At 43.7% G+C, this 12,414-nt stretch overlaps 9 protein-coding genes across 9 annotated transcripts; 4 read left to right on the top strand and 5 right to left on the bottom strand.

Annotated features, from left to right (window-relative positions):
• Window positions 1–57: 57 nt before the first annotated feature.
• NUT2 (LALA0S05e04698g1_1) lies at window positions 58–501 on the bottom strand (the record flags this gene model as incomplete). Its single annotated transcript, XM_022772283.1, has 1 exon — window positions 58–501. One exon carries the CDS (start codon window positions 499–501, stop codon window positions 58–60), a length of 444 nt encoding a protein of 147 aa, XP_022628622.1.
• A 719-nt stretch (window positions 502–1,220) lies between these two features.
• Window positions 1,221–2,024, top strand: MET16 (LALA0S05e04676g1_1; the record flags this gene model as incomplete). The annotated part of the gene is made up of 1 exon (XM_022772282.1): window positions 1,221–2,024. The coding sequence occupies one exon, from the start codon at window positions 1,221–1,223 to the stop codon at window positions 2,022–2,024; it is 804 nt and encodes a 267-aa protein (XP_022628621.1).
• Window positions 2,025–2,146: 122 nt separating this feature from the next.
• LALA0_S05e04654g (LALA0S05e04654g1_1) lies at window positions 2,147–2,278 on the top strand (the record flags this gene model as incomplete). The annotated part of the gene is made up of 1 exon (XM_022772281.1): window positions 2,147–2,278. One exon carries the CDS (start codon window positions 2,147–2,149, stop codon window positions 2,276–2,278), a length of 132 nt encoding a protein of 43 aa, XP_022628620.1.
• Window positions 2,279–2,308: 30 nt separating this feature from the next.
• On the top strand, window positions 2,309–2,656 carry MRP2 (LALA0S05e04632g1_1; the record flags this gene model as incomplete). The annotated part of the gene is made up of 1 exon (XM_022772280.1): window positions 2,309–2,656. One exon carries the CDS (start codon window positions 2,309–2,311, stop codon window positions 2,654–2,656), a length of 348 nt encoding a protein of 115 aa, XP_022628619.1.
• Window positions 2,657–3,086: 430 nt separating this feature from the next.
• Window positions 3,087–3,719, bottom strand: LALA0_S05e04610g (LALA0S05e04610g1_1; the record flags this gene model as incomplete). Its single annotated transcript, XM_022772279.1, has 1 exon — window positions 3,087–3,719. One exon carries the CDS (start codon window positions 3,717–3,719, stop codon window positions 3,087–3,089), a length of 633 nt encoding a protein of 210 aa, XP_022628618.1.
• Window positions 3,720–4,654: 935 nt separating this feature from the next.
• On the bottom strand, window positions 4,655–5,299 carry LALA0_S05e04588g (LALA0S05e04588g1_1; the record flags this gene model as incomplete). The annotated part of the gene is made up of 1 exon (XM_022772278.1): window positions 4,655–5,299. One exon carries the CDS (start codon window positions 5,297–5,299, stop codon window positions 4,655–4,657), a length of 645 nt encoding a protein of 214 aa, XP_022628617.1.
• Window positions 5,300–7,255: 1,956 nt separating this feature from the next.
• LALA0_S05e04566g (LALA0S05e04566g1_1) lies at window positions 7,256–8,581 on the top strand (the record flags this gene model as incomplete). Its single annotated transcript, XM_022772275.1, has 1 exon — window positions 7,256–8,581. The coding sequence occupies one exon, from the start codon at window positions 7,256–7,258 to the stop codon at window positions 8,579–8,581; it is 1,326 nt and encodes a 441-aa protein (XP_022628616.1).
• A 69-nt stretch (window positions 8,582–8,650) lies between these two features.
• On the bottom strand, window positions 8,651–9,571 carry GET2 (LALA0S05e04544g1_1; the record flags this gene model as incomplete). Its single annotated transcript, XM_022772274.1, has 1 exon — window positions 8,651–9,571. The coding sequence occupies one exon, from the start codon at window positions 9,569–9,571 to the stop codon at window positions 8,651–8,653; it is 921 nt and encodes a 306-aa protein (XP_022628615.1).
• A 267-nt stretch (window positions 9,572–9,838) lies between these two features.
• Window positions 9,839–10,717, bottom strand: SEC28 (LALA0S05e04522g1_1; the record flags this gene model as incomplete). Its single annotated transcript, XM_022772273.1, has 1 exon — window positions 9,839–10,717. The coding sequence occupies one exon, from the start codon at window positions 10,715–10,717 to the stop codon at window positions 9,839–9,841; it is 879 nt and encodes a 292-aa protein (XP_022628614.1).
• Between the last annotated feature and the right edge of the window lie 1,697 nt (window positions 10,718–12,414).

Below are 12,414 nucleotides of genomic sequence, written 5' to 3'. Positions count from 1 at the left end.
TCTGAAGGTTCCCCAAAAGCTCGCTAAAAGGCCCCCCCCCCCATTGCCTCCACCGAATCACCGGTCTGTTCGCTGCAAAATATCCTTAACGCTGTCCTGCATGTCTGGGAACTCTGCAACGATTTTTTCCGCCAGTTTGTCTCTCAGTTGCTTCACCCCGTTCATCTTGGCCCGTTGGTACTGGTTCGAGCGACGGATAGCCTCCACAAAGTCTCTGGTGTAAACGTCCGGGTTTCGTCCGTCTTCTATATACTGTAGCACCTCCATGGGCACTTGGAAACCGGCCAATTGCGAGTCTGGGTCATTACTTTTGCGGTTCAGATTACGCAGACGGTCCACATTCCGCTGCAAATTGGTCATCATGCCCTGGGCTGCCTCTGATGTTCCTGGGAAGTCATAGATCGACACACCCAGCTCGATGAAAGATTCGATGATCGACCCCACTTCCTGCTCTGTGGTGGCCAAATCGTCGTGCAGTTTGCTCAAATCCAGCGAAGGCATTTCTACCAAGAGTTTGCAGTTAAAGCAAATGAAAAGGAGCCGCTGATCAAGGCTGTTAGATCGTTTTGCAACAGTTGTTCTTGTAGTTTTCTCGTCATATGGTCAATTTTCACATATTTAAAGGTCAATTTAAATATGTGAATACTGTCAAAAATCACAGCTTAAAAGCCCGGTATCTAATGGAAATAGGCATACAATTTTGGTCAGCTACAACTACATATCAGTGTGCTCAAAGAACGTGTGGAATGGTTCATGGCGGCTAGAAACTTGACCAAATGACGCATTTAGTGTCGTAATTTGATCATATTCCGTATGAGAAGCACACATAATTCAACAACTTTCCACGAATACTGCACACAATGTCACGTGTTCTCGATGATTTGTTCAAAATGACGTTAAATAATAGTGCATAATACACACCACCATCGCTACCAAGAGAAAGTGGAAGAAACAGAACGAGAAACGATGAGCGATAGAACGAGCTTAGTAACCTAGATTCGTATTCTCAATCTCCATTCTGTTGGAAATCCAGATATAAATTCTTGCTGACTATCGTTGTGTACTTCTCGATTCACACACACCTGTTGAGTTCTTGCTGGCGTCAGTAATAAGAATACACTACTACTTATTAGATTCAACTCTGGAAAAGTTCATCGGTGGCAGGCATACCACCCTACTCACATTTTAAAACTCGATTGTGTGTGACACTGGACAACATAATGACATCGTTCAGTCTGAATAATAATATCATGGTATCGCAGGAGCAAATCGACCATTGGAATGCGGCTCTGGCCAAAATGGGATCGCCGCAGGAAATCCTGGCATGGTCGATTGCTACTTTCCCACATCTGTTCCAAACCACAGCTTTTGGGCTGACGGGGCTCGCTACCATAGACATGCTGTCAAAACTGCAAACTGACAGCAGCAGCAGCATCACACCGCTCATTTTCATCGATACCCTGCACCATTTCCCACAAACGCTGTCTTTGCTTGAAAAAGTGGAAGACCGCTACTACAGGCCTCACGGCCAACAAATCAACGTTTTCAAGCCCTTGGGACTCGATTCAGAAACCGAGTTCGCCGCCAAACACGGCGATTTCTTGTGGGAGCGTGAAGACACCCAGTACGACTACTTGGTCAAGGCTGAACCGGCTCATCGTGCTTACAAAGAGTTGCAGGTCACCGCGATTCTCACGGGACGCCGCAAATCGCAAGGTGGCAGCCGGTCGACGCTGCGATTCGTCGAGCTTGACGAACTCAACGGCGTCCTCAAGATCAACCCGCTTGCCAACTGGGATTTTCCACAGGTTAAGGCCTACATCGATGCCAATCACGTGCCCTACAATGAACTTTTGGATTTGGGCTACAAGTCTGTTGGGGACTACCATTCTACCGTGCCCGTTGCGGACGGAGAAGACGAACGCGCTGGAAGATGGAAGGGTCAAGCCAAGACTGAATGCGGGATTCATGAAACCAGCCGTTTTGCCCAATTTATGCACCAGAAATCTGAGCCTCAGAACTGAAGAGAAGTAAGATCAGAAAAAGAAGTTAAACGAAGAATAAAGGAAAGCAATTACCACCTTTAATCCGCTCTAAGACCAAGCTCATCTACTCACTTCGACGCTTCCTTTCACCATCCATATTTATGTATGCCATCTACCCATCACCACATACGACAAACTTTTTAACCACTATACTATTAAACCTCCAGAAAGTTTCAACCAGGCTAGTAGTTAGAGATCCCGAAGTTCCAAGAAAGACACGATCCAACTACTAGGTATATCACTTGAACTACAATTACCATACGATGGGTAATTTCCGCTTCCCCGTCAAGGTCAAACTCCCCTCGACTTTTCTCAATGCCAGAGTGATCAGAGACAATTTCAAGAGACAGCAGGTTGCAGAACATGAAGTCACGACTAAGGCATTGAAATACATAGCCAGAAACACAACATTACCACCAAGAGCAAGACTAGAGGCCCAGTTACGTCTGAGCACCATGCCTAATTACACAAGAATGACCCAAGTCAGAAACAGATGTGTGGAAACGGGCCATGCCAGAGCGGTTTTGAGCGACTTTAGACTTTGTAGAACGCAGTTCAGAGAATTGGCCAGAAACGGTAGTTTGCCAGGTGTCAAAAAGGGTGTGTGGTAACGGCAATTCACCGGGCATCGTAGAATCGAAGCTGCACACAGAATTACAACAAGCATCAAATAAGAGAAAAATCCTGTACATAGGCATCAAATAATAATATAACGGTTTAAAAATTGTAAAATGAAGCAAAAGATTAGAAAGAAAAAGCGATTAGACAATTGGTTGCGTTTGAGCCATACGGCCTATGCAATAGATGGACTGGATGCATCATTCTTGTTTGGCATTATGTTTTGTTTTTTTTTCCTTTGGCTTCTTCTTCAAGTTCTACACTTTTCAGTTCTTTGGAGGTTGACGAAAAGGCTCCGTAAGGTTTTCAGCTCAAGTTTTTCTTGTTAAGCAACAGCCATATGAGAAATGCACTTCTCAACCTGGGATGTTGGCCGTAGTCGATGCGGGACGGCGAAAAAAAGGACGGTGCGAACGGATAGTTTTACAACAACACACACTTCTTCTTCTTTTTACCGGAAGACTTGGTCTTCTTGGTCTTGTTTTGCTTGCCCATGAGCGAAGCTCTAGTGGCAGCTTCGAAAACCTCGCGAACGCCGTAGCCGGTCTTGGCTGAGCATTCGATGTACTCAACGGCACCGATCTGCTCGGCAACTTCCTGGGCAGAACCTTGCGAAACAGGTTCCTGACCGTTAGCTCTCAAGTTCTCAATCACCTGGCCGTCGTTTCTGAGATCCACTTTGCACCCAACCAAGATGATAGGCACACCTTGACAGAAATGCAGCACCTCGGAGATCCACTTTTCCATCACGTTTTCGAGCGAGTCGGGAAGATCGATCGAGAAACAGATCAACACCACGTTCGAGTCTGGGTACGACAACGGTCTTAGACGGTCGTAGTCTTCCTGACCAGCAGTATCCCACAATGCCAGCTCCACACGGCGGCCGTCCACTTCCACGTCCGCCACGTAGTTGTCAAACACCGTAGGGACGTAAACTTGTGGAAATTTGCCCTTGGCAAACACAATCAGCAGACATGTTTTACCACAAGCACCGTCACCGACGATGACCAGTTTTCTTCTGATGCTCGCGTTGTTGTTCACGGCAGCCTGAGACATCTTGTATTGGTTCTGATTGAACGTAATTCAAATCGAAAAATGCTCTTTTTGCACAGTTTAAACTCTATTTTCCGTCAGATCAACGAAAATTCGTGCAAAAATCTTGGTTTTTTTCGGGGGCTTGAAATATCCAAACTATCAGCTTCAATCTGGATCTCTACTATTAACAAATGAGAATCAACACACGTTCAAAACTCCAGTCTTTCCAGCACCTTGTGGTGAAATGTGTTCGATCTAACCAGTGTTTAGTTCTTGACTACTTTCCCCCTCGACACTGTTATTTAGTCTATTGTTTATATAGGTAGAAAAAATATTGAAGTTAGTGGGATATTTTTAAAATCTGGTTAGACATATCAGAATGTAATAGTGTACGGGACGGTGATAAGCCATGTGATCGAAGAGACAGGAAATAATTGGGCGTGCTGGGAATCCTCAAATCGGTGGCGGAATGTGCTGGAAATCTGATGACGGGCTGAGACAAGTGGACTTCTTTTCATGCAACGTTTCGTTAAGATTGAATCCACAAAAAAAAGGGCATCACTATCCACGAAACTGTCATCAGCACTACCCATTTCAGCTGTTCCATGACTAGCGGTGCTAGCTGTTGCTAGCTAGTCCACAACAGCGGGCCTCTTCTAGTTCTTTAAAGGAGGGAATCATCAGTTGGTATTAATACATATTGGGAAAATAGAACAAACAAAAAAAAAACACCCCCCACACACGCACACACAGACGGGCCAATTGGCTGGTCTTATCCCTAGATGCGGGGATATCATAGCGCGTATGTTAGACGAGGGCGAAATGCTGTGTCAAGACGGATAAAATGCATATTGGAAGAAAGAATGACAGTCTTGCAGTTTGTTAGTTTGTTTTTTTTTGGGTTTTTCTTTTGTTGTTTCGCAGAAAGAGAGGAGAGCCAAACAGCAACAGGAGCATTACAGAATCACACATTTTTTCTTGCGCTTCGTAGCACCGTTCTTGGCCTTCCCCACAGTGCTCGTTTTTTTGCCCGAAATTGCAGCCCGCGTTGCGGCTTCAAAAACCTCTGGGACGCCGTAGCCGGTCTTGGCAGAACATTCGTAGTATGCGCATGCACCGATCTGATCTGCCACCGCTTGAGCTTCGGCCCCGGTCACTGGATGCTGGCCAGTGGCCGTCAACGCCTCCAGTGTGGCCACATCGTCTCTCAGATCTACTTTACACCCAACCAACACCACAGGCACGCCTTGACAGAAATGTGATACCTCTGCTATCCATTTTTCCTGCACGTTGTCAAGCGAATCGGGCAGGTCAATTGAAAAACAGATCAACACGACGCTGGAATCGGGGTACGACAACGGTCTGAGCCGGTCGTAGTCTTCCTGGCCAGCAGTATCCCACAACGCCAGCTCCACACGGCGACCATCCACTTCTACGTCGGCCACGTAGTTCTCAAAAACCGTAGGAACGTAAACTTCGGGGAATTGACCCTTCGAAAACACAATCAGTAAACACGTTTTTCCACACGCTCCATCACCCACAATCACCAATTTTTTGCGCATGGAGCCTGGTCCAGACCCATTTTGGTACGAAGACGACATGCTGTGGTTTTCAAGTCTATAATGCTAGTGGTTTCCCGTTTTGTATGTTATATCCTGATGGAAATAGAACCGGTAAAAGGACCACACAAAAAACTGCTAATGCGATCTACTTTTCGATCTTGCTTTGTGCAACTCACAAAAGCCGCCAAAAAGAGAGCTTCGAATGGTCGGCAACCCTAGTGGATATCCAAGTGTTGATATCTTATTCGCTTTTGAAACTTGAAGCTTTTCGGGATTGAGATTTTATGTTCTGTTTCCGGGTTTGATTGAATATTTCCTAGTAAATTGTATCATTTAGTACAGTATTGTAAACATCGGTGGTAAGAAAATAACACCATAACACCGAAATACGAGATTTCGCGCATTAGATGAGCAAGCGAGTGTCGTCGCGGGGCGTACTTCTAGAATTTCGAAGCAGCTACAACGTTTGGTATTAATGAATAATATTTGGTAGCTTATAACAATTTTTCCGAGTTTCAGAACCTATTCAAGGAAAACCAGGATTCAAATGGTAGATTACGGGTTATTTATTCCGATTTGAGATTGTTCTTGCGATTTGGAAAGCAATTGAAAGACAAATCTTTGTCCATGAACTACTTCGTCTGCGTCGTCGTCTCGAGGCTGGGTTTTCCAGTTCCTCGAGCGTCAGATTTGATTTATTAGCTTATCATTTTGTACCGCGCTGTCATTGCAACAAAAAATGCAACAACAGGCGCTGCTAAATGATGATTTGAATACCTAACGTGTTGCAGCTTCAATGGACTAGATCGTGGATGATATATCCATTAAGACCATCTTGCGTGGTCAATTGATGTTAAAATAGTTTCATATGTCAAAATTGTCTATCTCGCTAGCGTCGCACTCGTGTCAAAGTGATTATTGATTCCTAATACGTTGCGACAGCGACGGGAAAATACTAATAAAATAGAATAACCACAGGATACCGAGCGCGATGTAGAGCAGCGGGGATGGCGTTATGTGCACAGCAATTAGAATGATTGCTTCACCCAAACCTACTTGAACATACTCTCAACCAGCCATGAAGAGTGTTTTTTCATAGTTTTTTGTGTAACAGTCAGTGTTTCATTAGACCGATGAGAACAATGCTTCGTATAGCACGGAGAGGCACTTTCATCCCCGTCAGAACCGATAGTTTATACTTAACGGAAATTTTGTGGTCGCTAATCTAGCAATACGTATTTTTTCATAGGCACCATACTGGCATCGAAGCGTGGATCGTGCAGAGACACTTCAGAGCCAGGGTCTTATTTCAGGTATAAAAAAACATTCGCCATAGCATGGAAGACGAGCCGTGGGGTGGTCCGCATCTCTCCGTCGACAGATTGCGATGTGAGAGATGTTTTCCATCTCATTTCACTCGACAATTGTTTAGGCAGCACATCACTTCGCACGTGGGAGTCGCAGAGTACCATACAAGCTCAAAAACTGTCGCAACCTTTACATTGCACTGCTTGTATCTGTAAGCACTCACATGCACCATTTAAATCAATACGGTTTGATACAACAACTGAACGTTTCGTTCGAAACTAAAATCGAAGAGGACCATTTTCGTGACAGATATGTACACAATGATTTTAGAAAAATTTGTCTTTTCAATAGAAATGCTGGAAGTTGTATTCAATCAGACATATTCACACATGCCATGAACACACTACACAACATATGACTTGCATTATCAGGCTCAAATACAAGAAAGTCTATTTGCTTAGCCGTCCGTATTAAAAGGTCTCTCTTCGAAAATTGATTAACACACGTGACCATAAATTCTAGGCTGCGAAAAATGAATGTGAAAGTAGTTCTCAACCTTTCCTGGGGGATACCCAAGTTTGATAGAAAACCAAGGTCTTCTAACTCCTATTTGTAGCCCTGGGTGTCTTTTCCGGTTGTGTTCATTCCCTTCACACACCAGTTGACCTCAATTGATACGCCGCTATAATGTCGGCTCGTCTTATCTCGGGCCGTGGTTTTCCCAGGCCACCAAACTTTTTCCTAAGGAACACTGGTCTACCTCTAAAATCCGGTTTCAACCCTGCAAAATTCATTCTATACACAGCAGGTCTTGTTGGTGGCGGTTTTGCCGGACTGTATTTGATCAATTCCAGATCTGCCATTCATGAATATCTCTTTTGTCCAGTCTTGAGATTGCTTACTCCAGATCCAGAAAAAGGACACCAGGTAGGAATATTTCTATTGAAATGGGGTCTTACTCCGAAGCTGTTGTTTGACTACGACGATCCTGTTTTGCGAGTCAATGTTTTCAACAAAAATCTGTCGAATCCTGTGGGCTGCGCTGCAGGACTTGACAAAAACGGTGATGCTATCGATGGCATCTTGCAAAGTGGTTTCGCGTACCACGAAATTGGCTCAATCACCCCGCTTCCTCAACCAGGTAATGCCAGACCAAGATTTTTCCGTTTGCCTCAAGATGATGCTGTAATCAACCGTTACGGTTTCAATTCCGACGGTCATGACAGTGTCTTTTCTACCGTCACTGAGCGCGTCAACAAGTACCTGTATTCTTATTTTTCCAAAGACAGCAAGATCGAAAATTTGTCGTTGCATCAGGGCAAACTGTTAGGAATTAATCTGGGCAAAAACAAAACTGGCGATGAAGTAACGGATTATCTCAAGGGTGTTGAAAAATTTCATTCTCTTGCCGATATTCTTGTCATCAACGTATCATCACCAAATACTCCAGGGTTGAGGGACTTGCAAAGTGAGTCAAAACTTGCTGATCTGTTGAGTCAGGTCGTGAACAAGAGAAACTCGCTTGTGAATTCGGGAAATTCTCTGGGTGCCAACGTACATAAACCACCAATCTTGGTCAAGATTGCTCCCGATTTGACAGAACCTGAGCTCCAGTCTATTTCCGAGGCCGCTAGAAAGTCTAAAGTAGATGGCATAATTGTGTCCAACACGACCATCCAGAGACCAAGCTCTCTTATCACCAAGGATGAGGATTTGAAGTCACAAGTCGGTGGTTTATCTGGAAAGCCGCTAAAGGAGCTCTCCTTGAAAGCTTTGAGAACAATTTACAAATACACTAAGGACTCCGACCTTGTTCTGATAGGTTGTGGCGGTATTTCCTCTGCACAAGATGCCCTCGAGTTTGGTAGAGCCGGCGCGACGTTCGTACAGCTTTACACTTCCTTTGCGTACAAGGGACCTGGTGTTGTCGCCAAGATTAAGGATGGTCTGACAGAAGAGTTAAAGAAGGAAGGTAAAACCTGGATGCAAATCATCGGGGAGGACAGTAAATAAAAGAGAAACGTATCTGTAAGATAAACAATATTCACATTCTTCTGCTAATTAATAACCATTACTAGGCTATCAAGAGGACCATTTGTACTGGAAAATGCCAATGAGCAAGATAGTAAAGGCCAAATCGGTTAGGTACATCGAAATCACATCCCAATACTGCAAAGTTTGTGAAATCTTACCGTGCAAGTTTTTAACAGGTACTAAGCCTGGAGGAATCATAGAGACCAAGCTCATTATCTTGCTGTTGCTGTTCAAGGTGTTGATATGGTGAGATTTTTCAGCAGATAGTAAAAGCTGGTAGTAAACAGACATCGTTAAAATCTCAAAAGTTGTGAAGATGGTGAAGAAACTGAACTTGTCAGTAACAGCGTTCAAAGTACTAGATTGGAACGTTTCGCGGGATGAACGAGCTGTGTAGTAGACGTAAGGCAAAATGAAAAATACCCATTTCACGATAATGGTGTAAGCCTTGAGTTTGTTGACAGAGGCGTTATGTGCTGCTAGCACAGCAGCATCAATGGGTGGCTGACCGTTTCCAAACGGAAAATCTCCGGGATTTTGTTCGCCTTGTTGCGAGCCTGTTTGCATCGATTTCATCAACTGAGCGAAAATATCAGGTGTTTCAGGAGTTGCACCGGGGCTATTAGACTCTCCTGACTGCAATTTGGCAAGTTGCGCAAACAAGTCCAACTCTGGATTTTTCTGCCCCGACGTCTGGTTTTGGTCTACGGATCTACCATTTTTAGGTTCACTGTGAGCTACACGAGCAAGCAGTTCATCCATTTCCTGCGTTGAATCTTTGTTTCCAGTCTCTTTCCCTGGTGTTGGTGTTGTACTGTTCGAATCCAACGGTGAATCTGTCGACAAGAAACTGTTGTCTGCTTGGCCTGTAATTTTCGCTAATCTTGACGATCCTCCGCCATTTCCAAACTTTTGTTGGCGTTTTTCGCGCAAAAGTCGTCTTTTCTCAGTTTGTGCATCTTCTGACATGATCTTAAGGAGGGTTCAAGATGAACTGGACTCGTTCCTTTTGGTTTGAAGAAGTTGTCAAGATTTAAAGATGGATTATTTCAGCTGTCGATTTTTCTAAGCTCATCACAGCCATAATAAAGGCGAGATTACACCTTGTCAGTACTCGTCAATACATCAGTAAAAAGACATCTATTTAACGGGAGGAGAACTATAATATTTGCGTGTAGTTTTAAACCTCAAAGACCAGAATCCAAGTTCCAATTTTCACTTGAACGCACCAGAATTTTATGCGTATTTGGCAACGATTTCATCAAATTTAGCATCATTGGCCCTGTAATCCTGAGATAGAGGATGGTTTGGGCTGATTTCTAGAAGCTTTTCTCTCAATTCGTCGACATGTTCACCTTGCATTGCAGCGAGCGTGATCTTGTTGGCGATCAGCTCAGTTGTATAGAGTTTGGCAGATTCAGCCTGAGTTTGGTAGAATTCGGATTCCAATAAGTCTACAATGGCCTGAGCTTCAGGCAGATTACTCTGCTGCAAATGCGAACTCAACAGTGCCAGCTGCGTTTTCCAAGATGGTAGCGTTTGAGATAGTTCTTCGAAAAAATAGAAATTCGAGCCGGAAACTTCGCGTCCCAGCGCAAAGTTCACGTAGGACTCCGCCAAATTGATTATGATCTCGTCTTCATTGGCATATGTGTCTTCAGTAGCTGCTAGGTAGTTTTGCAAGATCTGAGCACCCTTGGATGCTTTGCGAGGGTCCAAAACGGAGATTTGTACGGCCAACAATGCCAGCTCAGTGGCACCGGGCCCCAATTCCCCGGTAAGACCTTCGTTGCATGTTTGGATAGCGGATTCAAACTCTCCTTGAGCGGCCAAAGCCGATGCTAGGAAATTTAAAGAGAATAACGATTTATGCTTTGAAACCGCGTTTTCCAGATCAACCAGATTTCTGGTTTCCAAACCGGCCACGTATGTTTCCAAGACTGGACCTAGTGAGCTTTGGCTTTTGAAGGACTTCAATTGACCAATAGCTCGTAGACTTTGGGCTTTATAAAACTCTGCCACTTCAGAATTGTCATCTGCTGATTTTTGCAGGTATGAAAGTGCCTCTTTGAAATTTCCAGTATAGTACTGTTGCTTCACATTGAAGAAATCCATTCTGCCAAGGTAAATTCAGACGGTAAAGGGCGAATCAAGCTGAAAGCTGTGTTTGAGCGTTGTTAAGTTTAACCTTGTTTTCAACCATATAATGATCAATAATAGTGTTCGAGACAGGTAATTGTAGATGAAATTACGATCGTGATGTACGAAACCCGACAATTCGTGTTTGTTTAAACTTTACGACGACATTTAAACGCGTAAATATACTCACTGTATGTCTTGAAATATGGTCAGAGGGTTGAAGTGGATGATTTCGGGCTTTTTCAGACTACGCTTAGGGTGAATTACGAACTTGGAGTTTTTACTAACGAAGTAGATCTTTTGCTGTGGAAGTTGGATAATTGACAGTTGTCAAGCACAATTTTTGAAATCTTACAAGGACCCCATGCAGAAATTCATGATCGCGAACACACTCTCGGATATATAAAACCCTTTTTGATGATAAACTGATGAGGTCACTTGGAACGGCTGAGTCGTCGTAAGCATTTTTCGGAAAAGTTGACATTGAGCTTCAAGCAAGAAGAAAATACGGTAAGAGCCTAGGGGAATGGATACGTCTGTGCGACTTAGGTTGAATGCGGTATAGATGTGAACTTAGAGACAAGATTTTGTATTCAAATATCACAATTCGTTTTAAGGTCACTTAGAACGAGTGCGTCGTCTGGATATCTCGCGGTTTAGTTCAAGGTATCGTGACTATAGTACCGCTACCCATAGCCTGTGTCTGGCTCTCTCTAACTCTTGGTGACACTTTACCTGGGGAAAAAGTATCCTACGACTCTATCCGACTTCCTCAACAACTTTTTCACCAGTCCGGCAGCAAGAGATAAAACGACTTCGTTTTGTATTACTCAACACGATGTAAGTTAGCGATGCGGCTTCACCGAGAGTAACGCTCAGACGACAAAAAATAAGTTCCAACGGCTTTGAATGGAGACTAGTCGTTCGAGAGATATTTACATGTCAATAGCGTTCAAGATTATACATCTGTAATCGAACAAAATTATTGCTAGAGGAATGTTGCTACAAGGATTGCACATATTTCGAGCCCTCAATCCGACTCTTATATCTTTTTGAGTCAAATAGAACTCATACACCTATCCGACTGACATTGTTACATAGATACGCATTCTTGGCGTTGGGACATCGAGTCACGTGATTAAAATCCTGTGTCCTGGCATAACAGAATGTAGCCATAAGTACACATACCATACTGAGGGACCCACAAGGTATGCTGTTCACTAAAACGTCATACGCCATTACGTGAATCAGTTGTACCACTTCCTTGATATAATTCATTATCACTTTGACATTTCGTGGCATCAACACATTTCGGTCACCAATACGACTGTACCAAAAACTCCAGTTGCAAACTCCACCATTCACCAGTATACCACTCCTGTTAATTGAGACTACCTTACACATTCACACATAAGCTCTCTGCGTCTTCTAGAAAACACATCGAAATATTCCAAAAACTCTACATTTCAAGCAACCGATCCCGAACCATTTTCCTTTTCAACAAACGTTCAAACTCACTATTCCACAAGCTCGAGAGTAATTGCTCAAATCCTATCCAAAGATCGTTGTCGCTAAACTCTCTCTGTCGTCTTTATTCTGTCAGTTCTTACAGTCCTACACCCTATAGCTTAAGTTAAATTACATCGTTATCAGGAAACCCTCTGTCATCCTCA

Source organism: Lachancea lanzarotensis, scaffold LALA0S05, assembly GCF_000938715.1.
Source record: "Lachancea lanzarotensis genome assembly LALA0, scaffold LALA0S05, whole genome shotgun sequence".
NCBI lineage: Eukaryota > Fungi > Ascomycota > Saccharomycetes > Saccharomycetales > Saccharomycetaceae > Lachancea > Lachancea lanzarotensis.
Note: the sequence above shows the minus strand (reverse complement) of the source record. Positions and strands in the feature narration are given on the sequence as shown.